This window comes from Sinocyclocheilus grahami, unplaced genomic scaffold, assembly GCF_001515645.1.
Source record: "Sinocyclocheilus grahami isolate Dianchi unplaced genomic scaffold, SAMN03320097.WGS_v1.1 scaffold2.1, whole genome shotgun sequence".
Lineage (NCBI taxonomy): Eukaryota > Metazoa > Chordata > Actinopteri > Cypriniformes > Cyprinidae > Sinocyclocheilus > Sinocyclocheilus grahami.
In genome coordinates this window covers 435,430-462,007 of record NW_015505181.1, presented here as the reverse complement: position 1 = coordinate 462,007, position 26,578 = coordinate 435,430, and the positions used below count along the sequence as shown (strand labels likewise).

General features: G+C 38.9%; 2 protein-coding genes across 3 annotated transcripts; one reads left to right on the top strand and one right to left on the bottom strand.

Moving 5' to 3' along the window:
- The first annotated feature begins 993 nt into the window (after window positions 1-993).
- LOC107599727 (DNA topoisomerase 1-like) lies at window positions 994-12,534 on the top strand. The gene is made up of 21 exons (XM_016291443.1): window positions 994-1,164; window positions 1,557-1,581; window positions 4,789-4,885; window positions 5,454-5,568; window positions 5,951-5,997; window positions 6,545-6,631; window positions 6,827-6,908; window positions 7,004-7,101; window positions 7,285-7,400; window positions 7,780-7,901; window positions 7,987-8,109; window positions 8,201-8,388; window positions 8,467-8,611; window positions 9,222-9,365; window positions 9,594-9,779; window positions 10,645-10,713; window positions 10,828-10,942; window positions 11,038-11,165; window positions 11,286-11,380; window positions 11,499-11,648; window positions 11,736-12,534. The coding sequence occupies exons 1-21, from the start codon at window positions 1,132-1,134 to the stop codon at window positions 11,836-11,838; spliced, it is 2,268 nt and encodes a 755-aa protein (XP_016146929.1). The 5' UTR covers window positions 994-1,131; the 3' UTR covers window positions 11,839-12,534.
- A 3,214-nt stretch (window positions 12,535-15,748) lies between these two features.
- Window positions 15,749-26,567, bottom strand: LOC107599616 (zinc fingers and homeoboxes protein 1-like). 2 transcript variants are annotated; one of them, XR_001610683.1, is made up of 4 exons: window positions 26,462-26,567; window positions 16,914-20,011; window positions 16,176-16,380; window positions 15,749-15,894 (listed from the first exon to the last, which is right to left on the bottom strand). XR_001610683.1 is itself a non-coding variant. In XM_016291336.1 (3 exons), the coding sequence occupies exons 2-3, from the start codon at window positions 19,847-19,849 to the stop codon at window positions 16,347-16,349; spliced, it is 2,970 nt and encodes a 989-aa protein (XP_016146822.1). In that variant the 5' UTR covers window positions 19,850-20,011; window positions 26,462-26,567; the 3' UTR covers window positions 15,907-16,346. The 2 variants fall into 2 exon arrangements, 1 of the variants encoding a protein (XP_016146822.1); XM_016291336.1 differs by lacking the exon at window positions 15,749-15,894 and having other exon boundaries at window positions 15,907-16,380.
- Between the last annotated feature and the right edge of the window lie 11 nt (window positions 26,568-26,578).

Below are 26,578 nucleotides of genomic sequence, written 5' to 3'. Positions count from 1 at the left end.
TTAAACATTTGATATGTCATCTGTTGTATTCTGAATAAACTATTGAAATATGAAACTTCCACATCATTGCATTCTGTTTTTATTCACAACTTGTACAGTGTCCCAACTTTTTTGGAATTGGGTTTGTAGATCATACATGAGTGTAGATATGCACATAGCAATAGGTTTACGTTTAAACAAAAGTTTGGTTGTAAAATAAATAAATAAATAAAGATCAATGTACAGACCAGAGTAGATTGTTGTTAGGCCCAGTTATTAAGCAAAATCATATGGCAGTTCCTGGTCACTGACCTTTAAATTGTAAACTGAATCATGTTTAGGTTATACGTTTATTATAGCAGTTGTTAAAGACACAAAGATCATATATAACATGTGGTTGCAAAACAGTTTCCGCCTTCGTACATCTGTTGTCTGGACAGAGATAGGCCTACTGCAGGTTTAAGATAAATGTGGTCATTGAGAAGCAAGGCATACTTGTTAGTGAGCACACTCACAAAATATCACTAGGGATTTAACAAGGGATTGAAACAAATACTTCTAATAGATTTGATTTGTTAAAATGACAAGAAACACGTGGCAGTACAACTTCTAAATAGGCTAACTCATCTCAATGTATGAAAATGTTTGTCTCTGGAACTTTAAGACCTGCAAGTAATCTTGAGGCTGATGATTGAAATTTTTAAACCAATCAATGATGTTTAAAAGTCTTCCTTATGCCTTATTGTATTATTCTACTGTATAAAAGGTAAATAACTAGCCATGTGACAGAGGAGGCTGAGGAGTCAAATGCTACAAATGTATCATTATTGATGATGATAATGATGATGATATTCATTTTTATAACACTTTCAGCAAGCCTCTCTTCTCTGGTACCACGTGGCTTTAACCCCCCATAGTAAATTAGGGGTGAGGTCACAGAGCGGAGCTGTCGGGCACGCTGTGTGGGAGGAGCCAGGGCTGGAATAACGCCTTTTTATCCTTTTAAACACGTCTGACATGCGCAGTGCGTTAAATTTCGGGCTTCGTCTGTTACACAACTGTGTCTTTCTTCATTCTGCCTACAGCTCGTCGCCGGCATTTTACTTTAACAGGCTTTTAACTGTGTTATTTTAATAAAAAAGACCCATAGAAATGAGTGGGGACCATTCCCACAACGATTCCCAGGTAAAGTGTTTGTGATTTAAGGTTGTCAGTATTTTTCTTTCTTTCTTGATGGTTTGTAGTCACTAGCTCGGCTGTTTAAATTCCATCCGCAGCGGCAGTCTTCCCCCAGCATGCTAAGCTAACAGGCACTAGAAGTCGGCTTTGGATGTAATAATTTTATATTTTCAGCCCTTGGTATCCATTGGCGCTTTTCTTACATTATCGTTTCCTAACAAATGCTTCATTTTGGGAATAAAAACTTTATACAGTCCCCTGTCCTCCGCAGCGGTGGTATTTAAACGCTCTTTAATGAACAGGCTTGTTAGCTTGAGCGCTAACCCACCGACTAGCATCAAGTTGAAAGTTAGCAGGCACGATTTAACATTAACTTATACACCACTGTTTTTCCGCAGATCGACTCGGGATCCAGACATAATGGTGAGTGGGACTTGTCTGATCACCACATTAATATAAAGTTCAAGTTTACGATTTATACATCTAACGTGATCGCTCAGGAGCTTGCTTGACGAGCAGTTAGTTTTGAGGACAGAAATGGCGTCCCAGAGACTAAGTCCCCTCTCTCTCACTGACAAGCGCCTATTGTTCACATTGAGCCCTTAAAAATCGTATTTATATTGCTTTTAAATCAACGAAAAACGGCGATTTTGAAAGAGAACGAGATTATTTGCCAGTTAGTGTAGCTTGATCGTTTGTAGAGTTAGAAAAACGGTCTAACGAGGCTTGTGAAAGTGAGGGTTTGGGGGTTGAGGACTTAGTCTCTGCGCCATTTTCTTTTTCTCTATCTAGCGGTCTGAGTGTAGTGAACGTTAAGTGCACACCGACGTGATTATGGAGGCGAAGGTTTGAGAATCGTGTGACCTGTTCCGATTCCACGAACGAAAATAACCCCTCAAGCTCAAATACACCTTTATTCGATGAGATGTGATGAAAAATGCACGTTTACTAATCAAAGCAGCAACTACTCTCATGTAGGAATCTGGTATCTAGAAAACTTCTTTTCTTTTAAGGGGTACTGTAATATGATCTGCTTCAGAAAAACAATTACAACAAGACTTAATAAACTTAAGTGAGCCCTGTACTGTGGAATTTTCATTTGACCTAAACCTGATTTCACACAAGTGTCATTGGTGAGATGAGTTTGGTCATGTAGGTTCGAAACATGGTCAGCCTCAGCCAAAGGTATTGCTAAAAGTCATTGCTTTTATTATGACTGTTTATTTATTTTGTATTAATAATTATAATAACTCCAAAAGGTCAGTGAGATTATTCCCCATTTCTGTACAGTTTTGGCAAAATTTAGGATGCTGTGACGAGCAATCCTACAGCACCCGACACTTGTTTATTTTTGTTTTATGCAGTGCATTATTTAGGTGCCAATTGTTAGTTTACTGTACATGAACGTAAGGTATTAATAATTATAATAACTCCAAAAGGTCAGTGAGATTATTCCCCATTTCTGTACAGTTTGACGAGCAATCCTACAGCACCCGACACTTGTTTATTTTTGTTTTATGCAGTGCATTATTTAGGTGCCAATTGTTAGTTTACTGTACATGAACGTAAACAAAAACTACATTTTTATTTTATTCACATTTCTGTGACGCTCAAACAGTTAGGTGATAATCAAACAGGGATGTCATGCACTTCATTTTATGGGGCACATTAACATTTCTGACACTTCCTATTAAAGAGATGTTAGTAGTATAATGGTATAATATTTGTTAAAATGTATTGTTCGAATATAATATAATTCAAGTTCATTTTTTTTAAACCACGCTGAACTTGACCGGCAGTGATCGTGCATTTTCATTTTGCTGTAATTTATTTTGTTCAAACGAGTTTCAGTGATATTCAGCAAGGTAGGGTAAATGATGATAAATGATTATAAAACTACAGTAATTATGTAGCTCATATACATTTGCATATTGTTTTTTTGTTGCATTTATAATCCACACCATCCTTCCTTTGAATGTGCATGATGCTTCTGGTAGTCATTTTTGCTTCCCTTCATAAGAGCGGCTAGGATGTTTAACCCATGGCTGTGCTGATGCACGAGCTGAATGTTTACACCTTGTCATTCCACTGAACATCCACCAAGTGCTTAACAGCGTTTGGGACATAAACCAACATAAACCCATGCTCAGACCTTGCACAATAAAATTAGACAGTGACATGATTTGTGTAGAAACTTGTAGAATTGCTTTATTTTGCACATTCTGCATGGTCTTCCAATACTTTACTGCATTTGTATGTCTAATGTCTACCCTAAACTGTTTTTTAAAATTACATGTGAGGTAATGAGTGTTGACCTAGCAGTCTTCAAAATTATACAGAGATATGTTTTTTTGTGTTAGGTTAGCATGTCTAATTGTGTTTGGAAGGTTTTTTTTATTTTATTTTTTTTTTAGTATATGAAGCTTTTAGTTTGTTTTCTTTGGTTACCTCAGTACATTCTTTTTAGTCAAAAGCCTTATTTCAGTCATACAGATGTCGTTATTGTGGATGTATGAAGCTCCAGCATGTAACAGTTCTGCTGACAATGAACTTGTCCACTAGAGGGTACAGTTCACAAATAAGTTCTCCCACAGTCCCAGATGTGCATGTTTTGTTGAAGGGCAAAAATGAACATGGTGAATGGTTGGCCCATAGTGAGGTGTGTGTGTTTTTTTTTTATTTTTTATGAAGGCCTATAAGGTAACTCCACGGTTATTGATGAATATATGCCTGAACAGGAGTTCAAGTAAGGGTGCATATTTAGAGGTATATTGCGCTCATTCGTACTGGGGAAGATAAAGGATTCGATTTCACATCCTAAATGAGCACTCCTGTCCCTCTTAATGCTTGAATGCATCCTACTGTAACATGAGGTTCATGGTTTCTCTGTGTTCTTAAAGGATGACATTTGAGTTAGTTTGGATTCCGAAGCCTTATATAATTCCCGTTCGTTCTTTTGGTCTTTGTGACAGAAAGAGAGTTTTGCTTTCCCCTTTTGGGAGGGCTGTTACAAAACACCTCCAGCTTTCTCACTGTCCGCTACAGTGTCAGTAGAATATGCCTGGCTCTCTTGTAACCCCATCCGGCCTAGCAACCTACACATTTCCTAAAGCAATAGTCCTCTCAGAGTAAACAGTCTGCATAGAATGGGGCCTCTATAAACACCATACATAGCTGAGAGTGAAAACTGGACACTTCACGTCAAGAGGTAAAGTGCCAAAATCTACAAGGTGTGACTAATGTGTCTGCAGTAGGTCGGGCAAGGACAACCCAAAATGTGTCATGCTGTACTTATTTCAAACCAGTTGTCTGTAAATGGTCTTCAGCGTTTGGCAGGCTTGTGCAGGTCGCCCTGAAATGGATTTCTCATCCAGGTGTGAGCAAAATGAGCCGCCATAATGTTTCCAGATGAACTACTATACTATCCTTTGTCTAGTTTTTGTGAACACCTATAGCAGTTAAATAACTTCAATGTGGAGGTCTTTTTGTTTGAATTCTTTTGTACACTTTCTAACCCCCAGTTAACTGTGCTTGAGAATCTGTCTTTCCTGTTCCAGGGACATACTTTTGTTGCCAGGTGTTCGTTGGCTTTTGAATGTGCTACTTAATCTTTAATTTCTTTGTTGGCAGATTCTCACAAACACAAAGATAAATACAAGGACAAAGAACACAAACACAAGGACCACAAGAAAGACAAAGAACGTGAGAAATCAAAGTACAGCAACAGGTATGACGTCACTGTTTTTCTCATGTACAGTAGATATATAGGCGGTTTATAGCCCAGTTTGCTCTTTATGGAGTGTGTTTGATAAGCAGGGCGTGGCCTTTAGTGTTTACACTTTCTAACCCCCAGTTAACTGTGCTTGAGAATCTGTCTTTCCTGTTCCAGGGACATACTTTTGTTGCCAGGTGTTCGTTGGCTTTTGAATGTGCTACTTAATCTTTAATTTCTTTGTTGGCAGATTCTCACAAACACAAAGATAAATACAAGGACAAAGAACACAAACACAAGGACCACAAGAAAGACAAAGAACGTGAGAAATCAAAGTACAGCAACAGGTATGACGTCACTGTTATTCTCATGTACAGTAGATATATAGGCGGTTTATAGCCCAGTTTGCTCTTTATGGAGTGTGTTTGATAAGCAGGGTGTGGCCTTTAGTGTTCCCAGGAAGGAATGTTGGCTTTACTGCAACTTCCTTTGTAAACACTATCATCTATTTGGAGACGATTTTGTTGATGGACCAGATCATTGTGGCAATTAGATCACGGCATGTTTTATTGCATTTTGGCAGTGAACACAGGGACTCCTCGGATAAAAAGCACAGAGATAAAGAGAGGCTGAAGCTCAAAGATGGATCCTCAGACAAGCAGAAGGACAAACACAAAGAGAAGAAAAAGGAAGAAAGGGTGGGCAGAGTCCTCTGTTTCTCTCACATTGGAACAGTTTTATCTGAGCTAAGTCATCTGGGTCTGGAGGAGTTGTAAATAGTCTTTTGTGATTCATACAGTATTGAGTGCTGTTATTGACCTCTTTCTATTTTGTGTATGTGTGTGATTTTTTTTATTTTTATTTTATTATTTCCTTCCTCAAAAGTCTTTCGATGGGCAGAGTCCTCTGTTTCTCTCACATTGGAACAGTTTTATCTGAGCTAAGTCATCTGGGTCTGGAGGAGTTGAAAATAGTCTTTTGTGATTCATACAGTATTGAGTGCTGTTATTGACCTCTTTCTATTTTGTGTATGTGTGTGATTTTTTTTTATTTTTATTTTATTATTTCCTTCCTCAAAAGTCTTTCGATGACAAGCCCAAAAAAGAGAAAGAGAATGGATTTGAAAGGTGAGTGGCAACTCTAAATGTGACAGTGATGCAACTGTAAGGTATGAATGAAAGGGGTCATAGCATAGCTTTCTTTTTTTTCTAAAATGAGCCACTCAAAATAAAGTCGGACTGAAATTATCAGGAATCTTATTATAAATACACTTCATTTGCTACTATTGGGATTTATTTAGCCACTAAATACCCCCCACTGATAGCAAACTTTTTACTCTTGATCTTCTGTTTCGTATGATGGTATCTATACTGCTTCCTCAAAACACCTAATAGGTGTGATTTATGTAGATTGGACTCATGTTCATGCAGATGTCAGCAGCACCAACTTCTTTCAATAGATGGTTGTTTTGTACTGAGGGGATTTGAGTTCTAAAAGTATGTTTTCATTCTACGGCGAATTATCTCAGAAGATCTAGGCAAATTTAGTTTCCTTATATGATCCCTTTAAGATCAATGGCATGGTTGTAATCACATAATTAGAACCATGAAGGGTTCTCAAATTTGATCAAATAAGCAAAGAAAAATAATAATGTTGGTCTCATCCTTCACGCAGCCCTTTCATCAAGTCTGAACCTGAGAATAACTTCTACCACTCTCTTAAACACGAGAAGTCTCTGAAGAGAGAGCGCGATGATGACGAGTAAGTGACATTGCATTCACAGGCCATCTTGAACTCACATGTGACATTAAGAGAACCTTCCCAACTTTTGTAGTCACGAAAGCGCATTGATTTGCTAATCTTCGTTTTAAATGTTAAACATGAGAGCAAATAGGACTGTAGGTAATGCTGTGTGGATACCGGACATTTAAAAAAAAAAATGTTTGCTTCCTTCAGTGCCGAGTTCAAGCCCAAAAAAATTAAAACTGAGAATGACAGAAGCGAAAAGAAGGCAAAAAAACGGAAACAGGAAGAAGAGGTACGTGGATGAAGTCACTGGCTTATCTCTCCAGGTTACACTTTCCAAGAATTGTTTTTTAACATTAATAATGTTAATCTTTTGATTTGCCATAGGACATAAAGCCCAAAAAGAAGATAAAAAACAAGAAAGGGGAAGTTGCCACAGATGGCAAGAAAAAAGGAAAAAAGGAACCAGAAGAGAAGTGGAAATGGTTAGTCTCACATCCTCTGATGGTCAAGTAATTGTAGGCTGACTCCTCGTCTTTTGATTTATTCGGGGATATGGTGCAGATCAACAATGTCCTTGTTCCGGCACTTTGCGGAGCTATTTTGGTTGCTTGTGTTGGGATGTTGGTTTACATCCTTCCATCTCTGTGTTTCTTCATGCCATTTAGGTGGGAGGAGGAGAGGTACACAGATGGCGTGAAATGGAAGTTTTTGGAACACAAAGGGCCTGTATTTGCTCCACCATATGATCCTCTTCCCAGCAATGTCAAGTTCTATTATGACGGTACGCTCTTTAATGACTCTATGGCAGTGCACAAGGTTGGTAGATGTTCCTATTCAGGGCGTCCCCATTGGACGGGCATCAAAACTGTCGTAGAAGCAGGTGTTGGATTGTTTAAACTTCAAATGTTTTAAACACCCCTGCTCTGTTGAACACACATGCCCTGTCTGTGTCTTTAACAGACTACTGGAACTAAACAATGTAGGTTTTTCCAACCAAACTCAAAGTTCTTGGCCTTTATCTTCTGTAATTGGCTCTGTATTAGAAACGTTCAGATGTTAAGGCTTCCGTACCTTTGAAAAGTCCTGATTTAAAACATGTATTCAGCTCTTTTGCTGCTGTTCTGAACCTGCTTTTATGGTATTTTATGGTCTTTCACCAGGAAAACACATGAAACTGAGCTCTACTGCAGAGGAGGTGGCCACCTTCTTCGCAAAAATGTTGGACCATGAGTACACCACTAAGGAGGTTTTTCGGAAAAACTTCTACAAAGATTGGAGGAAGGTAATGTTGCTAAGGTGTCGTCTTTCCCCCTTGCCTTTTAATTGTTTGTGACTTTTATTAATCTTGCAGGATCTTGTCATTTTAGGAAATGACGTCTGAAGAGAAATCCAAAATCACAGATCTGAACAAGTGTGACTTCTCTGAAATGAGTGAATATTTCAAAGCTCAGTCTGAAGCTAGGAAGGCCATGACTAAAGAAGATAAACAGGCAAGATTTAACCTCTAAATAGCAAAATAACTCTTGGTGAAATATTGCTGTGTTTTGCTTTTAACAGAGTACAATTTTTTTCCCCCTCAAGAAAATTAAAGAGGAGAATGAGCGCATTCTGCAGGAGTATGGCTTCTGTATCATGGACAATCACAAAGAGCGCATCGCTAACTTCCGTATTGAGCCTCCAGGCTTGTTCCGTGGCAGAGGTGACCATCCCAAAATGGGCATGCTGAAGCGTCGTATCCGACCTGAGGACATTATCGTTAACTGCAGCAAGTAAGGAGTGCTCCTCACACACTGACATCAGCCCATTTGGTGGAAAACATGTTTACAATCCTGTGCTTCTCATTGTAGGGACTCTAAGCATCCTAAACCACCACCTGGGACAAAGTGGAAGGAGGTACGTCATGACAACAAGGTGACATGGTTGGTGTCCTGGACTGAGAATATCCAAGGCTCTATCAAATACATCATGCTGAATCCCAGTTCAAGAATCAAGGTAAATTAGCACATGGCTGTAGGCATGCCTTGTTTAAATAGAATTTGGGTTTTCTAAGCACTGCTTTAGCCAAGGATTGTATTTCCTCACATTGTTGTGAAATATTATTACAATTTAAATATTAAAATAGTAGGGTTATTTTAAAATTTTATATTTCTGTGATGTCAGAAATATACATTTTCAGCGGTCATTACTCCAGTCTTGAATTCTTATCAGTGTTAAACCGTTAAGCTGCTTAATTTTTTCAGGATTCTTTGTTGTTGAATAGAAAGTACAAAAAGACAGCATTTATTTGAGAAATATTTTATAAAGTTGTCTTTACTGTCACTTTTGATCAATTTAATGCATCCTTGCTGAAAGTATTAGTTTTTTTTTTTTTTTAATCTTTCAAATCTTACTCGCCCCAAACTTTTGAACTGTAGTGTACTTTGGTACCATTTTTGCCTTGAAGTAAATGTAACCAATAAATCTTCATAGACAAAGTAGTATAGATATGAGTAATTTCATTATCATAACATGACACTAATAATGACATAACATGAAAATAATTATTGGCTTAGTGTTTTTGGCCGTAATTTTAATATTGGAGTATCTCATGTGTTTCTTGCAGGGAGAGAAGGATTGGCAGAAATATGAAACAGCCCGTCGATTGAAAAAGTGTGTGGAACGGATCCGTGCACAATACCGAGATGACTGGAAATCTAAAGAGATGAGGATCAGACAGCGCGCTGTTGCTCTTTACTTCATTGACAAGGTTTGCGTTGCTTAGATCAATGTAACATCCTTCACGTCAAGCCCATGACCCTGAAAGCGTGTGATGAGTAGGTTAATTCAGAATTACTCTTTAAAAGCACTTAAAGCGATTTTTTTTTTCTCTCTCAATGGGTGTATATTTACATTGAGGTTTGTAGTATCTTTTTGTGCTAAAGCAGAAACTGAAAAGCAGAACGGTGTTATGCATCTCCATATTTCTCTGGTGTAGCTGGCTCTGAGAGCAGGTAATGAAAAAGAGGAAGGAGAGACGGCTGACACAGTGGGCTGCTGCTCACTTAGAGTGGAACATCTAACTCTCCATCAAGAGATGGATGGCCAGGAGTATGTGGTGGAGTTTGACTTCCTTGGTAAAGACTCTATTAGATACTACAACAAAGTCCCCGTGGAGAAGAGGGTAAGTGTCTCCACCCCCCCCCCCTCACCATTACATTTGCTCAGTTCCAAAACCTAGTGAGCTGCATACAAGAGGCAATGTTTTAAGGCATCATAAGCACACCTCTGAAGACTAATTTTAGTTGAATTATAAGGCAGTATCACATGTAAAATTTATTGCAAAAAGTTCAGTCTCCCCAAGATGGTGGACAAGGAAAAATAAATGTTGATTTTTAAATACTTAATTCAATATTGAAAAGATTACACAGAGGACCACTGCACTCTTGTGTAGTGTGCAGATTTCTAAAATGGAGCATTCCAAATCAGTCACTTATGAGGTTCCTTTTCAGTTAGGATGCTGCCTGAGGCGTCTCATTAGGTTTTGGAATAGAGCTAATATATCCAAAACTCTGCAGCCCATGTCCTTACACCAAAAAGTCCACTTGTCGTATTCTTCAGCTACTTCACAGGTTACTAATTGCATGCAATAAAATCCTGTTTACAGCTTTTAAAGGTTGTCACGGTCTAGTAACACAATATGCAATTGAAGTGATCCATTGTTATGCTGTTGCATGCTCTCTCCGGACCTTGCCAAGTTATTAAGCGTTACTAAGTTTTGATTGTCCTACATGGGTAGTAGATGCTATGTGAAGTTTGTGTCCCCATATTTTCAAAACTCAAGCTCATTTGCTTGTTTTTTTTTTTGTTATGGTTTTTTGTTGTACATTGCCAGTGTCCTTGGGTTTGTGAAAGGCACTGTATTAATGAAATGTAGTGTTCAAATTACTGTGCCTTGTGTAAATAAACTCCTCATCTGAATGCTATTGATTAGCACAGTCTTGTGTTGGTTCTGCCTTTTGTGTAAAATCCTGTTTAAAATGTTACAGGTTTTCAAAAATCTTCAGCTATTCATGGAGGACAAGGAGCCGGAGGATGACCTCTTTGACCGTCTCAATGTAAGCCGGCGCTTTCACCAGACTACGAAGAAGAAGAAAAAAACTTATGCTGAATCCATCAAATTAAGACCGATGTATATAACACGAATGTAAAATGACTTCCCTTTCTCGCAGACATCCATTTTGAACAAGCATCTTCAGGAGCTGATGGATGGCCTTACGGCTAAAGTGTTCCGTACTTACAATGCCTCCATCACACTACAGCAGCAGCTGAATGAAATCACAAACTGTAAGTAACATTCACTGTATGTAAAGAGGATTGGGCTGAGGTACTAGACGCGGCCATGTTATGTGCAATATGTGACCTTAAGTGTATTTGCTCAGCTGAAGACAATGTTCCTGCGAAGATCCTTTCCTACAATCGTGCTAACAGAGCAGTAGCCATCCTATGTAACCACCAGAGGGCACCACCCAAGACGTTCGAGAAGTCCATGCAAAATCTTCAGACAAAGGTATGAGACGTTTGTGACCTTGTCCTCGTTGTCTTTATGCTGGTATTTTTTGTTAGTGCAGGATCTGTCGGACCATCTAAATGTTTGCCTTTCCTGCATTCACTTGTTCATTAAAACCAGATTGACGCAAAGAAGGAACAGCTTGCTGATGCTAAAAGAGAACTGAAAAGTGCTAAGGCTGACGCCAAAGTACGCAGAGATGAGAAATCCAAGAAGTGAGTGTCAAAATATTTGCTTGAAGGGGAGTCCAACTGGATTTGGCCCCTTAGATGCTCATTGTGCATTCGTGTATGATTGTATGCTGCTTTAATGTTGATTGTTTTGGCAACCCAGGGCCGTGGAGTCCAAGAAGAAAGCTGTGCAGAGGATCGAGGAGCAGCTGATGAAGCTGGAGGTACAGGCCACCGACAGAGAGGAGAACAAGCAGATTGCCCTGGGTACCTCCAAGCTCAACTACCTGGACCCACGTATCTCAATAGCCTGGTGAGAATGATGTTTTCATTTGTGGCGCAATAAGATGCCCCTTGTCTGCTTTGGTGTCTTATTCCTTTTTGTTCTCTCCTCCTCCAGGTGCAAGAAGTTTGGCATCCCAATAGAGAAGATCTACAACAAAACTCAGCGTGAGAAATTTGCCTGGGCTATTGACATGGCTGAGAAAGACTTCCAATTTTAAATCTTTGCAATTTTACTTGTCCCTCCACCCCATTCTTTTTTTTTTTTTAAATAGATACTTTGTCTAAGTGATTTCCAGCAGGTTGTGAACCTGGCAAGGGAAAAGATGTGAAGCAAGCATAGTGTCGAGGAGGCCTGAATGTCATGATTTGGGTGACTGATTTTTATTTTTTAGGCTGACCTGGAATCTTGTAGGTTTTATTGGGTCGATCATTTAAGAATGAAGTATGGACGGCCTGTGCGCAAGGTTGCATGGTCTTTAAGCCAGGAACTGGAGAATCAGTGGCTTGACCTTTTGAACACTTACTGTCTCACTCCCCTACCATCTCTGGACAAAAAGGGGGCCCCAAGGATGTCTGAAAACTATGAACTTACATGGTCCTATAGCTACTGTATTCAACTACAACTTGCTTTGTGGATCATTTCGTTTTTAGTTTGCTGTATTTTTAGCCCCCCTGTATTAATAATGAATTCTATATTTTAATAGAAGATTAAAAAAAAAAAAAAAAAATCAAAGATTTGCTTAAGTACACCCATACGCCTTTTTTAGGAGAAGAAATGTGTACACCAGGGCCCGTATTTACAAAACATTTTATCTTACCACTAAGATTCTCCTAAATGGAGGTAAACGTTTTTAGCTAAGAGTTTTCTCTTAAAACCTATTCACAAGCTGCTGAGACAAACTTTTACTAAGGAACAGAGAGCAGTCTTAAGCTAAGAGTAAGGGGGCGGGGTTGAGCTCGTTGCTATGGATGATGTCAGCATGCTTACTAACTGCACACAGTGATTGGCTGAGAGGGGAGGGGTCTCTGTCAAGAGATTTATTCACACACATTTTGTAGAGTGCCATACTATGTTGCCATATTCAGATTAAGGTTTAAAAAGAAAAAGCACATTCAAATAAAGATTTTAAAATGCAGGCTAAGTGTCATTAATTAAACAAGTATATGTTCAGTTAATTGTCGGCCTTTAACGTGTGCTCCTCGTAAACAATTAGTGGATATGCATATAAACAGCCTTTTAATTAAGAGTAGAATAATCATGGCTGATAGTAAGGCGTGTAAAAAAAAAACCTAACTGGACGCAAGAACAGCTGTTACTTCTTGCCCAACTTGTTAATGAAAACAACCGTCACAATACCCTCGTGATTAAGGCAATAGCTTTTTAAAAGTTCATTATCGTCAAAAGTTTCTCAAATGTTTCTGTTCCGGCAACAGCCATTTTAGGATAGTTTGTGACTTGGTCTTAGTGATTTAGAAGTCCTCTTCACTACTCCTAACGTTTCACAAATTTAGGAGCTAGTTTTAGTGCTAAAACGCTTTGTGAAATACTATTAGAGCAAAAATGTAAGGAGTCCTACATTTAGGACTGACACGCCCATTATTTTTAGGATTTTCTCCTAAATCGGCAAGTTATGAGCTACTTTTAGCCTTAAAATGTTTTGTGAATACGGGCCCAGGTGGGATATTTTATGGGAAATGTGACCATGAAAAGCTGTGTGTTTGAGTGAGTGTTACATGAACTGTTCACTTTTAAACTGGAGTTCTTGTGTAAACTATATCCAGACCACAAAGTAGGATGCTTGGATGAGCTGCAGGGGACAACAGCTTCAACTGTATTTCCTTAAACATGCAGAATGTGAATTTCTTTTTTGTTACAACATATACATCAGGGTTTTGTTTCCTGTGTAAATGTGAACCAATTATATTTACGCCCCCCCCCCACCCCAATCTCCAATATCCTACAGATTGTGTCTTTATGGCTTTAAGTCTCCATCTGGATTTAACATAATGTGTAATGACTGTTTCCATAAAATTAAAAAAAAGAAACTCCTGTATCTGTTACTTGAAAATATAATTATTACGATGTATTATTTCAGGATATGGCGAAATGGTTTTTATTTCTGAAGGGTATGTGAGGGAAATCAACATTGCCAAAAACAAAAAAAACAATTTTTTTTTTTTTAAATCTAGATTTAAGGATAGACTTGTTTTAACATGAATTTTAACAATCTTCATTTTGTTTTTCCACTCCAGTCTGAAAAAAAATGTTAGTGACAGCCACGTAACCTTTTCCAATTTATCAAGCTCATATTTTTTTTCTTTTGCTCATTTGTAGGTTATTTAAAAATAAAACCCTACAACTTATCCTGTACATTGTTTTTAATCAAGCTCTCATTTGTTTTTTTTTGTTTTTTTAAATCTCACGTCTTAAGATCTAAATTGAAAATATAATTATTACGATGTATTATTTCAGGATATGGCGAAATGGTTTTTATTTCTGAAGGGTATGTGAGGGAAATCAACATTGCCAAAAACAAAAAAAACAATTTTTTTTTTTTTAAATCTAGATTTAAGGATAGACTTGTTTTAACATGAATTTTAACAATCTTCATTTTGTTTTTCCACTCCAGTCTGAAAAAAAAATGTTAGTGACAGCCACGTAACCTTTTCCAATTTATCAAGCTCATATTTTTTTTCTTTTGCTCATTTGTAGGTTATTTAAAAATAAAACCCTACAACTTATCCTGTACATTGTTTTTAATCAAGCTCTCATTTGTTTTTTTTTGTTTTTTTAAATCTCACGTCTTAAGATCTAAATATCGCGTTTCACCTTCCACGTGCCATAACGGGGCGAGCTTTTGCAAAAACATGCTTTAAGATGTATTCTACTTAAAATAATGGATAAAAAAACTTCCTGTGTTCCCAGAACTGTGTGAAATGAGCACCAAGTCTTACTTTGAGAACAGGCCTCAGGAAGAACTCGGAGGGGGAGCATAAAAAGATCCTGCCTGTTTGTCTTGGAAGAACGGCCTGTATGATGTATTAGCCAAGCTGTAATCTTGGGCAAGATTTCATTCCTTTTGAAAAGTGCACCCGGGACCTCTCTGTGACTCTTGCGTACAGGAAAGTATTCTAATAATTTATTCCCTCGAGATGGTTTTCTTCTGCTTCCTCTTTAAGCGACAGTGTGTTGACCATTTGCACGTGCTTCATTTTAGCCCAAAAAATCTGCAATTAAAATAAATCCAAGCAAATGTGCATCTGTTTCACTATGTTGGATGTTTCTTTAGAATTGATCTTTGCCAAGTCATTGTGAATACCTTTCAATGGCATGAAATGCATTCAAGACGCTAGTTCTTCAATTTGACATTCTCCATTTATTACCAAAAAATTTGTAATGTGTAGAAAGGATAACACTCCAGTGCACTGTGTTCTTTTAGACAGACCTGCACAATGGGAACTGATGGGACGGTAATACTGTATGTCCAGATGGTATCTTTATGTGTTAACTTTTAAAAGAGAAACCACATTGGATACAAATGCAAATAAGAGATGAAAAGCACCTGTTTTTCACTTTGGATGGTCTGAACTTAGCAGCATATAAATGATGCATAATGTGTGTGTGTATATATATATATATATATATATACATATACTATATATATTTATATATCGCAGCCCAACTCAAACACAGGGAATATCCAGTTAGCAGAGCATTTGATCTGACTGTCTGAGAGAACTTTAATACCCCTCAGACTGTAAGCACACCGTTTTAAACTTTCTCCACCATAAATTAACATTTCTTTTTTTTTTAAGCGTTTCACATATAATAGTCTTGTTAATGCTTATATTAAAAAAAACACCTCCGAAGATATAGCAGCAGTTCTGTTGGGATTTCAAATCCCCAATTTATACACACATCAACACAGTTGCTTGTTTGTGCAGCCAGTCATAGAAATAGAAAGGTGACGTTTAAGGCAATGTCTGGCCAATTTGTTGTGTGTGCAGACAGACACCACTAAAGCGAGTTATAGTGCATGATTTGTCGCTAACTGCTCAATGTTGTGTGAAAAAATAAACCATGGAAAACTTATTTGATCTGGACATGAAGAAGGGAAAACTCAAGGCATTGCAGAAGTGCTGATTATCTGACATGTTACAAAGTATCACAATATCTAACTGACATTCCTAATGTCCAGTACACCCTCGATAGTGCAGTTTCAAGCATATACATCATAGATTCCTACACAGAATTTACCTAAATCAAATCAGACCTACTATAGTGCATGATTTGTCGCTAACTGCTCAATGTTGTGTGAAAAAATAAACCATGGAAAACTTATTTGATCTGGACATGAAGAAGGGAAAACTGGTTGGAATATCCCAACAAATAATGTAAAACCCAAGGCATTGCAGAAGTGCTGATTATCTGACATGTTACAAAGTATCACAATATCTAACTGACATTCCTAATGTCCAGTACACCCTCGATAGTGCAGTTTCAAGCATATACATCATAGATTCCTACACAGAATTTACCTAAATCAAATCAGACCTACATTTGTAGCGGCTACTCTCTGGATTGGGCCGTTTTCCAAAAACTCAAGTCCACTGACCATCACAAATGTTACAATCTCATCAGCTGTCATATTTAAAGAAAACAAGAAACGTAATGTTCAGAATGAGTACGGGATCCTCTGCCTCTTCGTCTTGCAGAGTGAAGTCCTTAAACTTTCAGAAGCTCTCCTCTCAGACAGTCCCTGTAGTGGAGAAAAAGATGTGTAAGACCAGACCAAACACAACGAACAGCATCACACCATGAACTTCACAAGAGATCAGAGAGTCTAGCACTTTGCTACACACAATATTCATCATTTATTCACGTTAAGACACACTTTGAGTAAATCTATAATTCATTTGCTCTGCCTTTACTTACCCCAAAAATAGCCTTTTAAATAAAGCACATAATCATGTGCGTGTGCTAGTGACTAATTCAAAATACTGTATCAAAAATAAGTTGATCAAAAGCCAAATGTTGTTAATATGCACATAATTAAATTCACGTTTCCCAATTAAACTAATTTTAAAATTTGCCCTACTTTGATTACCTTAAACACTGTTATGTGATGTGACAATCCAAGAGTAGTAGACAGCAGTTGAAGACTCAGTCAGTCTCAACAAGTCAGTTGCTAGAAAAACTACAATGTGTCTCTTGGGAAGACACTCAAAATTTGCTTTTTTATTTTTCTCAAATTAACTGATCAATGGTCCATCAATGGTCTGGAGCCATTACCTTGATTGACTGTCTTGCGCTTGATGCCCCCTCAAACTCTGGTTGCCCATTGGTTGCTGATGCTCCTCATCTTTTATCTCCCAGTAGTCTTGTTCTCCTGCAGTTGATTTGTCTAAATCCACTGTAGCCTCTTTTGATTTGTTCTTTATCGGCAGCGTAGGAGTTTCAGAGTCTAGACTCTGAAAAATAATTTTTCGCTCCGGGTGTAGGTCATGTTTTACTTGCTCTGTTTCAAGCCCCACAAGGTTATCTGGTTGATGTGGTTCAGTGTTACCTATATCAGATATACGCTCCTCAGCCTCCACCGGTACATGCTGATAGCTTTCGAGCCATTCCGAAGATTTGTTTTTATGGCTAGGACCACCATCATTGATCAAGTTCTCCAATGACTTACTGATTTGCTGCTTGCTGTTGGTCTTGTACAAACTCTCTTCTTTGTTCAACGCTATTACGTTTATCTTCATAGGGATCACATTCGACTCTTCATGATAGTCACTGTTGCTTTCCCACTGGTCCACTTTCTGTATATATTGTTGTAAAAGTGGCATGCCTTGTTTAGCCTTGTTAGTGTTATTGTTTGTGAAAGTATCTAGTGTGTTAATTAGGTTGCTATGCTCGTTGCTGTCAGCCTTGTAAAATGTATTTGTAAGTCCGCTGTGGTGTTCAGAAACGCTTACTTCATTTTCTTTTTGCGTTATGTTTCTGTGCAACCTTTCGTTATCAAAATTTGATTGCTTAGAGTCTTTGTCTAAGGCAAGTAAGTGCTTGGGGTCATGTTCCTTGTAGTGGACGGCAGTAGAGCCTGTGGACTGGACCTGAGGTGCTCCCAGCAGGGTTTTTGGAGAATGTTGCTCTTGAGGAGCAGAAAGGGAGTGTTGACTCGTTTCCTCCTGAAGACATGAACTTGCTGCAGGGTTAGACTGAAGGGAGCTCTGGGGCAAGTTACTAAACGATCCCCCCACAGCAGACTGGGAGTCTGTCAAAGTACGTATGTGGTATGGTTGACCTTGGGGCGCAAGCAACTGCTTTTGTTCTGGGAATGAGTTATGGATAAAGCTTTGCTTCAAAGTCACTGGTTGCTCAGGTAATACCTTGCCCTTTCTGAGGGATGGATCCATGAGACTTCCAGGCTGTGGGAACAGGCTATGGGTAAGGGGTGGTATAAACTTTTCAGTTTGTATGTTGCTGCTGCTGCTACAAATGACACTAGTGTCAGTGTTGCTTTTGCTGGTGTGGTCCAAGATGTTTCTCTCGCTTTTAGTGCAAATAGTACTGTGGCTGGTGCTTTTATAAGTGCTTCCGTTGTTATATTTGCTGGTGGTGGCAAAGCTGCTGTTGCCGTTTTCTTTTGCATTACTGGATGCTTTCTGTTGCCCATGAATGGAAGTTGGACTGATGTTAGATTTGCTGCTGCAATTTGCATTCCTGTCATTGACATGACAGTCAATTTTACTGACTATGTTCGTCAGAGTCATAATGCTGCCCTCAATGTAACTGCTGTTTTGACTCTTGGGAACGCCAGGTAAGCAGCTAACGCTAGTCTTGATGGACGAGCTGCAGCCTTTTCCAGTGTGTCCATGATTGCTAACGCTACCTCCTCTGCCTGCAATTTTGCAGTTCTCAGCTGTCCGACAAGATAATTCTTTTCCAGTTTCCTTAGTAATGACAGCATGATGGATATTTACCTGTGGCGTCTGGACCACTGGCTGCTGCTGCTGCTTAAGGGATGTGGCCTTGGTCACACTAGACTGGCTGACTATGACCCCTCCTTTCCAACCCATTACACTTCCCTTTGGTATCTGTTGTGTAGAGTTAGAAATCAAAGAGGCGGACTGGACAGAAACACAGTGTTGGGAAAAGGGGTGATGCGACTGATTCCGTGATGTTTTCGGTGTGGCTTGGAATACAGTGTTGAACATCTTTCTACGTGTGTCCTCAATCTCCTCAGGAGACCAGCTGATCCCTTGCTTCAGCCTTTGGGCCGTGAACCAGAGCTTGATCTGCTCCTCTGGGAAGCCAGAGACCACTGTCAAGTAACAGAGCTCTGCTTTGGTAGGGTAAGGGAACTTACCAAAAGATGTCTTAAGAAAACTGCTTAAATCCATGGCTGGATCATAGGTGGGGATGCTACTTAGAGGGATCATGACCTTTGGGAGATCAGCATTTGAATCAGGAGATGACGGATTAGAGTTCCACAGAGGACCACGGTTATGCATCCCTGGTATACCAAGTGCGTTGGGGATTTTATGAACCGGAGAGGCAATAATGCCACCAATGATATGTGATGATGTTGTAAGGGGTAAGGTCCTTACTGAAGTGCCATTGGTTACAGTTGCGGGCTTGTCGATGCTAGGCTCAGCCCGTTGTACCTCAACTGTATGGGAGACAACTATTTTTTTGTGCCCCCCTTTGGTGATTTTCATTATGGGTGTCTTGGTAATGGATATTCCGGATTCACTTAAATCTGCTTCTGTAAACAGGGTTTGCTCCACTGTGATAGCCCCATCTCGTTTGGTAACCTGCAAGGATACTCTCTTGTGCACTGAATGGAGTTCAGGATGTGATTTTGCATTATGTAAAGCGAGACCTTCAAACTTCACAGCTGAGACCTTGCAAGACAGGCAGTAGAAGTTTGGTTGAGCATGAAAGTCCATGTGACAGTTGTCCATATGGTGAAGAAACAGGTTCAAGTCTCCAGACTCAAAGCAGCACAGAGGGCAGCTGTATGTTCCTCTTTCCCAGCATGAAGTTTTCGGTTCAGCTTTTGAGAAATCATGGAATCGTGTTTCCTCATCTTTTGAAGAGATACTGAGGATGCTGTCTTCGGGTATTGTGGGCAGGAGCTCAGGTAAGCATCCTAGTATGATGTCCTCCCGCATGTGCTTGCTTTTTGATGGAATCATACAGGGAACGGTGGATTTCCTCTTGCTCGCCATAGTGTAGGATTGTACAGATGAGTGAAGAGTTAGAAACGAATACTGGAATTGTATGGAGTTGAGGTGTCATCAGCCAGCCGTGATGAACCAGAAATTGGTGAAATTTTCAGCTATCAGGACTTCCCATTGTAAAAGGGAGTGAAGTAACGACTCCCTGTGAACCTAAGGAGAGAAAACATGACATTTTGATATAAAACACTGTGATACAAAATAGAAATTAATGTCAGCATGGGATATGCATAAAAAATGTCCTAAAAGTGAGACAGCTTATTGAAATGCTCTGATCAACCACTGTTAAATGCTTATTATATTCAAATAACTAACATGAAGTTAAAACTCTATTTACCTTTTCCTAGTAGAGCTAAACACAGTTCACTATTACGAGCAGAAACATTAGTGGTACTGATGCGCTGAAATAAAACCTCTATTTTTTATGAGCAGCTAAAATGAACAAAATGTGCTTGTAAGTTGTTTTCATTATAAGGGACCTAAAATAAACAGATAGCAAGATGCTTTCTGTTTCTTGTTATAAATATACTCCAAAAATGTTTGTTTCCAAAAATGTGATTGTTTGTATTCCTACATAGCACATCAAACCCAGTTCTCTGTGATTTCTACATGTGTTCTCACACACACACACACACACACACACACCTTCGAAATCTTTTTCTTTTTGTTGTACTTCTCCACACGCTACACTTCAGGCAGTAAGGGAGCATTTCAGGATAAAGTTCATATGTAGTTCACATTTTTCTGCCTGTTCTGTTTTTAAAAATATGTAAATACCATAATGATTTTTATATCTACCATATGTAGATGTACGACTTTATACATCTGAAACATATAAGAATAAACTAAATGCGTGTAAACCTGTACAAAAATAATGGCGCTAGCAAAAGATTTGTGAAAGAATGTGTTGTCTCCATTTTAAAAGCTGACAGCATAGCACATAAATTAGTTAATCTTGTCTGAGCAGTTTCAATACTTAAGTTAAATACTAGCTGGTGAATAAATCTAGTGATATACCATATTGGCCCAAATATAAGACGACCCCCCTTTTTCCAGATGTACCTTTTGGAAAAAGGCTTTTTAAAAACCAAATCTTGGTTTTTCTCAGTAAAACACATTTTGTCTTCAATTACTTTCATATTGCATATTTTTCCTATTTTAATTTTTGTTTTGAAAGTATGGTAAAAACTGGTAAAATGTACCCAACAATCACATTGAAAAAATATACTTTTTGATATACCATAAAAAAAAAAAACCGGTAGCCCATCTGAATTAGGACATTTAGGCTATCCATCTAATAGTAGCCTACCAAAATCTTATTAACAGTAGAAGTTAAATCTTACTGTAGTCTTCAAATCTGGGTACTGTCTTACGTTTTAAAATCACAAAGGGAGTTTGGTCCCACCAGGCAAACGTGACCGTCACGACTCATGCAGCTGTAAGGTTTTCTGCTTCTTTTGTTTTTACTCGCGATCTTTACAACACGCATTACATTAAGTATTTCATGGCACACTCGTTTTATGCGTATTTGGCATCACCTATGGTTGTGGGTGTATTATTGACATGTCAAAGTCTAGACCCTGAATATAAGATGACCACGTTTTTTCAGATGTATTTTCAAGAAAAAAAACATTGTCTTATATTCGGGTCAATACGGTAATACTTGTTTTTCTATGCATTCTGCAAAAGATTCTAATTAAACCACCCAAGACTTCTGTTTGGTGTTTAGCTCTGAATTTCCTTGACCTTCTCTTTCATCAGACTACAAATACATTTTGGATAAAAACAATGTGGTGTCCATGTGTATATTTTTTTTTTCAATATCGCCAGCTGTCTTAAAAAAAAGGAGGATAAAACCATTCTAAAGCAAAAACACTGCCTAAAATACACAGTGCTCTCAGACATGGCCATGACGTACTCTTTTGCAACTGACTCTTTTATTTCTCATGACGGCTGCCTTCCTGCCAGAAAAAATAAATAAATAAAAATAAAACTAGGTCACCAGCATCTTATGCTCTAATCCTGGTTCCCTGCATCCAGACGTGGGCATTTACTGTATGTTCAGCCTGCTTATGAGTCCATGATACTCAGATTTCATCAATGGATGTTAACCCCTGACATGAATCAGGATTATTGAAAATGCACCAGATGTCTCTGAAGAGAAACTATACAAAAAGTTGCTTAATAATATTACCATTGCTCATAAATGTGGGTATAAAAACTTTGGCCAGAATAGAAAAAAAGCTATCTTTGTTATTAAAATGTGTGCAGCATATCTTACATACATGAGTTTTATTTTTGTTATAGTTATAGAGTTTGAGTGGAGTTAAAATCTTGTAGAGTTCGTCTGAACGAATGAGGGCACCTACCATGGTCTCAGATGGTAACAAAAATCTGCTTCCCAGATTCTTCTAATATAAAACATAAAATGTTAGTTAACCACAACAGACACACTAATATCTGGATGACTCCACCACCCAAGCTTTGAACCACTAGCCCGATTAGCACCGGACAAGCAGGAGATGGTTCTAAAATGTTATATAAGAAACAGGTCACTCGTCAAAGAATGGGATGCTTTATCTGGCAACCGAGACGTGCGATTAGACACAGGACAAGAGGTTTCCAGACAGTTAGCTATTGAAAAGGGAACTCAGAAAGAGAGGCCTCGTGTTTCAGCACTGAGGTGAACCAGTCTCACACAAAACAGTCTATCCTGCTACTGTGCGTCTCAGTACTTTCGTAGCTTTAGTGGAGAAACCGGAGGCCTTTTTATCCCAGCAACCTGTGGAGTCAAGGCATGCAGTAGATTTGGTTGAAAATTAGCACAACAACACTGACCTACATTTGAGCAGTTAGAAACTAAAATATTACATCATGTTACCTGTTACACATTTAATATGGCTGTCTCTGCTTGAACATTTCAGATAGTGATGCACTGTATTAAATGCAGTGTGAGGTCAAAGGGCTGACAATACGGTCCTTACATAATAAAAAGATCCTCTCTCATTACTGATTAAAGGCCGAAGTATCCCAGACTGGACGTCCTTTATTACATGGGACCACACTGAATAATCCTGCAAAGATGTCAATAGATTCTCAGCATGAGATTCTTTCATAAGGCCGCTGAAATAAAATCTCTATTTTTCTGCGCAGCAACAAAATGCGCTCAGGAAATTTTTTTCATGATAAGGGGTCTAAAATAAACAGAATGTTATAAACAGTCACATTTTTTGAAGCTGCGAGTATGTTTGTAGTCCTACATGCCATATTACACCCACTTCTCTTTTATTTGATCATATGCTCACACACACACCACACCACACACACTCACTCCCCCACCCCCTTAAATCCTCTTCTTTTTTGGTGCACTCCTCCACACGCTACACTTCAGGCAGTGCAGGAGTATTTTAGGATAAAGTTCATCTGCGGTTCACATTTTTCCTCCAGTTCCGCTTTAACAATTATGTAAATATCTTGTATTGACTGTTAATCTGAGTGTTCACCATATGTAGTGAAGTCATTGCTGTGTGTATATCCTAACATCCCTCTTCAAACTCAATGAAAAAATTGGCACAAATAAAGATTTGAGCGGGTAATGTGTACTGATTAAATCTCTCAGACTTCTCTTAATTTTTGTGAGCTTCCCTTTTATTAGACTATAAATACATTTTGGATAAATACAATGTGGTGTCCATGTGTAGGCTATATATTTTTTTCCACTGGTTCCAGCTGTCTTTTAAATAAAGGAGGAAACCATTTAGGGAAAAAAAACTGAAATGATGACCCAAAATACACAGTGCTCCCAGACACGATCATGACGTCCTCTGTTATTTCTCAGACTGGATCTGCTTTATTACATGAGGCTGAGCTGAATAAGCTTGTAAGGATATTGGCCGATTTTAACATGACCATCATTCATAAGTGCTGCGTGAATGAGACTTTTGTTTAACACCAAGAATCCATAACAAAGGTCAGTGCACACATGCTGTAATAATTATATTTCTATAAGTACAAGAAAAGAGGTTGTCGTGACCATTTTTCTTCATTTTACACAATGGAAGTATGACACTAAGCCGGAAGCCATATGCAGTGCCCTAAATGCTTGTATGCCATTTAAATATTTCCTGAATGTGTGTGCCAGTACGTAAGATGGGCATGTGACTACATGCCATCATTGAATGATGCTGTTTGCGAGCTATATCAGTGACAGCGTCAAACATGTCCACATTAATTATGTAGAGACCGAAGCGCCAATGAGGCATCCTACAGTTCACCTTCATTATAGGATGTGACTCATTAGCAAAATGCCACCAAGACAGGCGTTTGTACCATCAACTATTTCTGGGCTGCCCGTGTTGATGTTTAAACCTAGTCAATGAACCTTATGCGAGTACTACAGAAAGCTGGGTGCCATCAGAAGTGCCCGCTTTGCCCCCCTTACCTCAATGACTGCTGCACAGACTCTTGGGAGGCCAGTCTGCGCTGCCACTCATGTGTTAACATTGCCATAGCAACCCCTCTCTTTTCCCTTTCCTTGCCCACAACACACAGAGGGGACTAAATCCTCTATTCTTCCCCAAAAAAAAAAAAAACACACACACACACTTCGGGGACATTTTTTGTAGCCCTCCAACCCAAAAGAGACAAAACTCCAAATATTTTATTTGACTGTGCTATTTGTTTATGCCAATATACAAATTGGAAACAAATGAGGACCCGACCCTTTTTCCGCTCTGTAATCATGGCATATTTTCTTTTTTTTTTCATGAACAGAGCACCCCAGAATTTTACAAAAGGCGCTTTTTGCGTTTTCAGAATTACTTCGCCAGTCTTGCGACACAAAATCTCCCATTAAAAGCATGGAAAAGATTTAGAAATTCGCACATGAAAGAAAGTACTTTGTAAGCCTGCAAATAAGAGAGAAATAATCATTTATGCGATGTGCTGAGTTTGATCACCGGTGCGACACACTCATTAGTCACAAAAAAGAAAGATGGCGGAGCACCATGAATTGTACTGACTCAAGTGCCAGGTCTCGGCGAATGCCAGGCTCCTCCATAAAAACCGCGCTGGAACAGCTGAAACACTTGTATGGCCGACACTCCACCGTTAAGCCAAAAGTTTGCCTCAAAAAGTACTGAGGTTAATACGAGCTTTTCAGGGAGGTTTTGGGTATATACTCCTATTATGGAGCTGATTTCTGTCTGTTACTCCATGACATTCATCCAATCTTTAGATTTACAAATTTAATAAGGTAATGTGAGATATCACATAAGAGCATTTTTGTCATTACATGCACAGTGAGCTTTTCATTTTAAATAATTTAATCATTTTGACTGCTTTTATAGCACGGATAGAGGACACAGAGCCTCCATAATTATAATTCTGCTTGGAAATCCAGTTGGCATTAGGCAGAAAATTCTCCTCTCTTAATTCAAGGAATATTACATAAACCGGCAACTTTTACTGGAAATCAACATACAATAAAATTGAACACGCAAGCGACATAACAGTTAGTCCTTCATTTTGTGCTGTCACGCTGGTCTATTTTGACACGACAATAAAGGGCAAACTGTGCATGTATCTACAAATTGTATTTTCTTTAGTCTGTAGGCACAGATATTTTGGGAAGGTCACGTTCTAAATGCTTTACTGTTCTAATTGCTCAAATTCAGGATGAAAGGCAATATCGCCTTGTCTTATTACAACACTGCAGACCAGAACACTATTCCCACTGGAGAACAGACGTTCACTCAAAACACATTGCATGCTGAAGGACCAACAGAAAGCATGCATCCTATAATTCTAATGCATTTTACAATGCTATTCTACCTGCTAACTTTCAAAAAGTGGCGTTCTTTAGCAGAAAGTGATGTTTATTGTAGAGAGGCTTGAGGCAGAGTTGAGAAGCAATACCCTGAGAGCCCATGATTCTAAATAATGATTTATAATGTGTGGTATCAGAGCCAGGGTTATGATCTGGAGTTAAATCCGACTTTGAGTACATTCTGTACCCATTAACATTTGATAGCGCGTGCTTGTCTAGATCCGCACCAGCTTTGAACTACAGGCACCCCCGAAAGGTTCGTCATCGTAAAGATCACTTTTGGAAATTGATTATGCGCCAGTATTTCCGTGCTCCTCGCCGGCGATCAATCCGAGACACGGGTCCCATTTTGACCCCCGTTTGAAGTAGAAATCTGACGCGTGACGCTCCGAAATGGACAGACTATAGTAACATCACACAGGCACGCTGTAGCGTGCGAATAATCAAATTGGAAGCAGACGAGAACATTGAGTAACAAACTAACAAACTGGTAAGTTAACCCTTTCGCTTCGTATTGAGGCACTAGTAACCTCCATCCGGCTAGACGTTTCTCGGGAGTTTGAGTGTGTAGCGCGGCGCAATATTTTAGCTATTACCAAATTTTTTAACTAAGCACTCCCATCTACTGTCGCCATTTTATACATAGAGGCGACTTCACGCGCCGCATATGAGTAGAATAACAAGGCACGCTTCTCTCTACTAGAACTACTTTTGAAGACTGTTCACGTCACCTAAATAAATCGCTTTCGCTTCTTTGAAAAGTCAAAGTTCCCTACCTTTTCGTCGGCTCTGGTGACTGCGAATGGAAATCCGTTATTGATACAGAAATGAATAACATTTAGGTTTCGCTCCGCTCCGGGTCTCGGGGGAACAGGAGGGGCCGAGACCTCTCC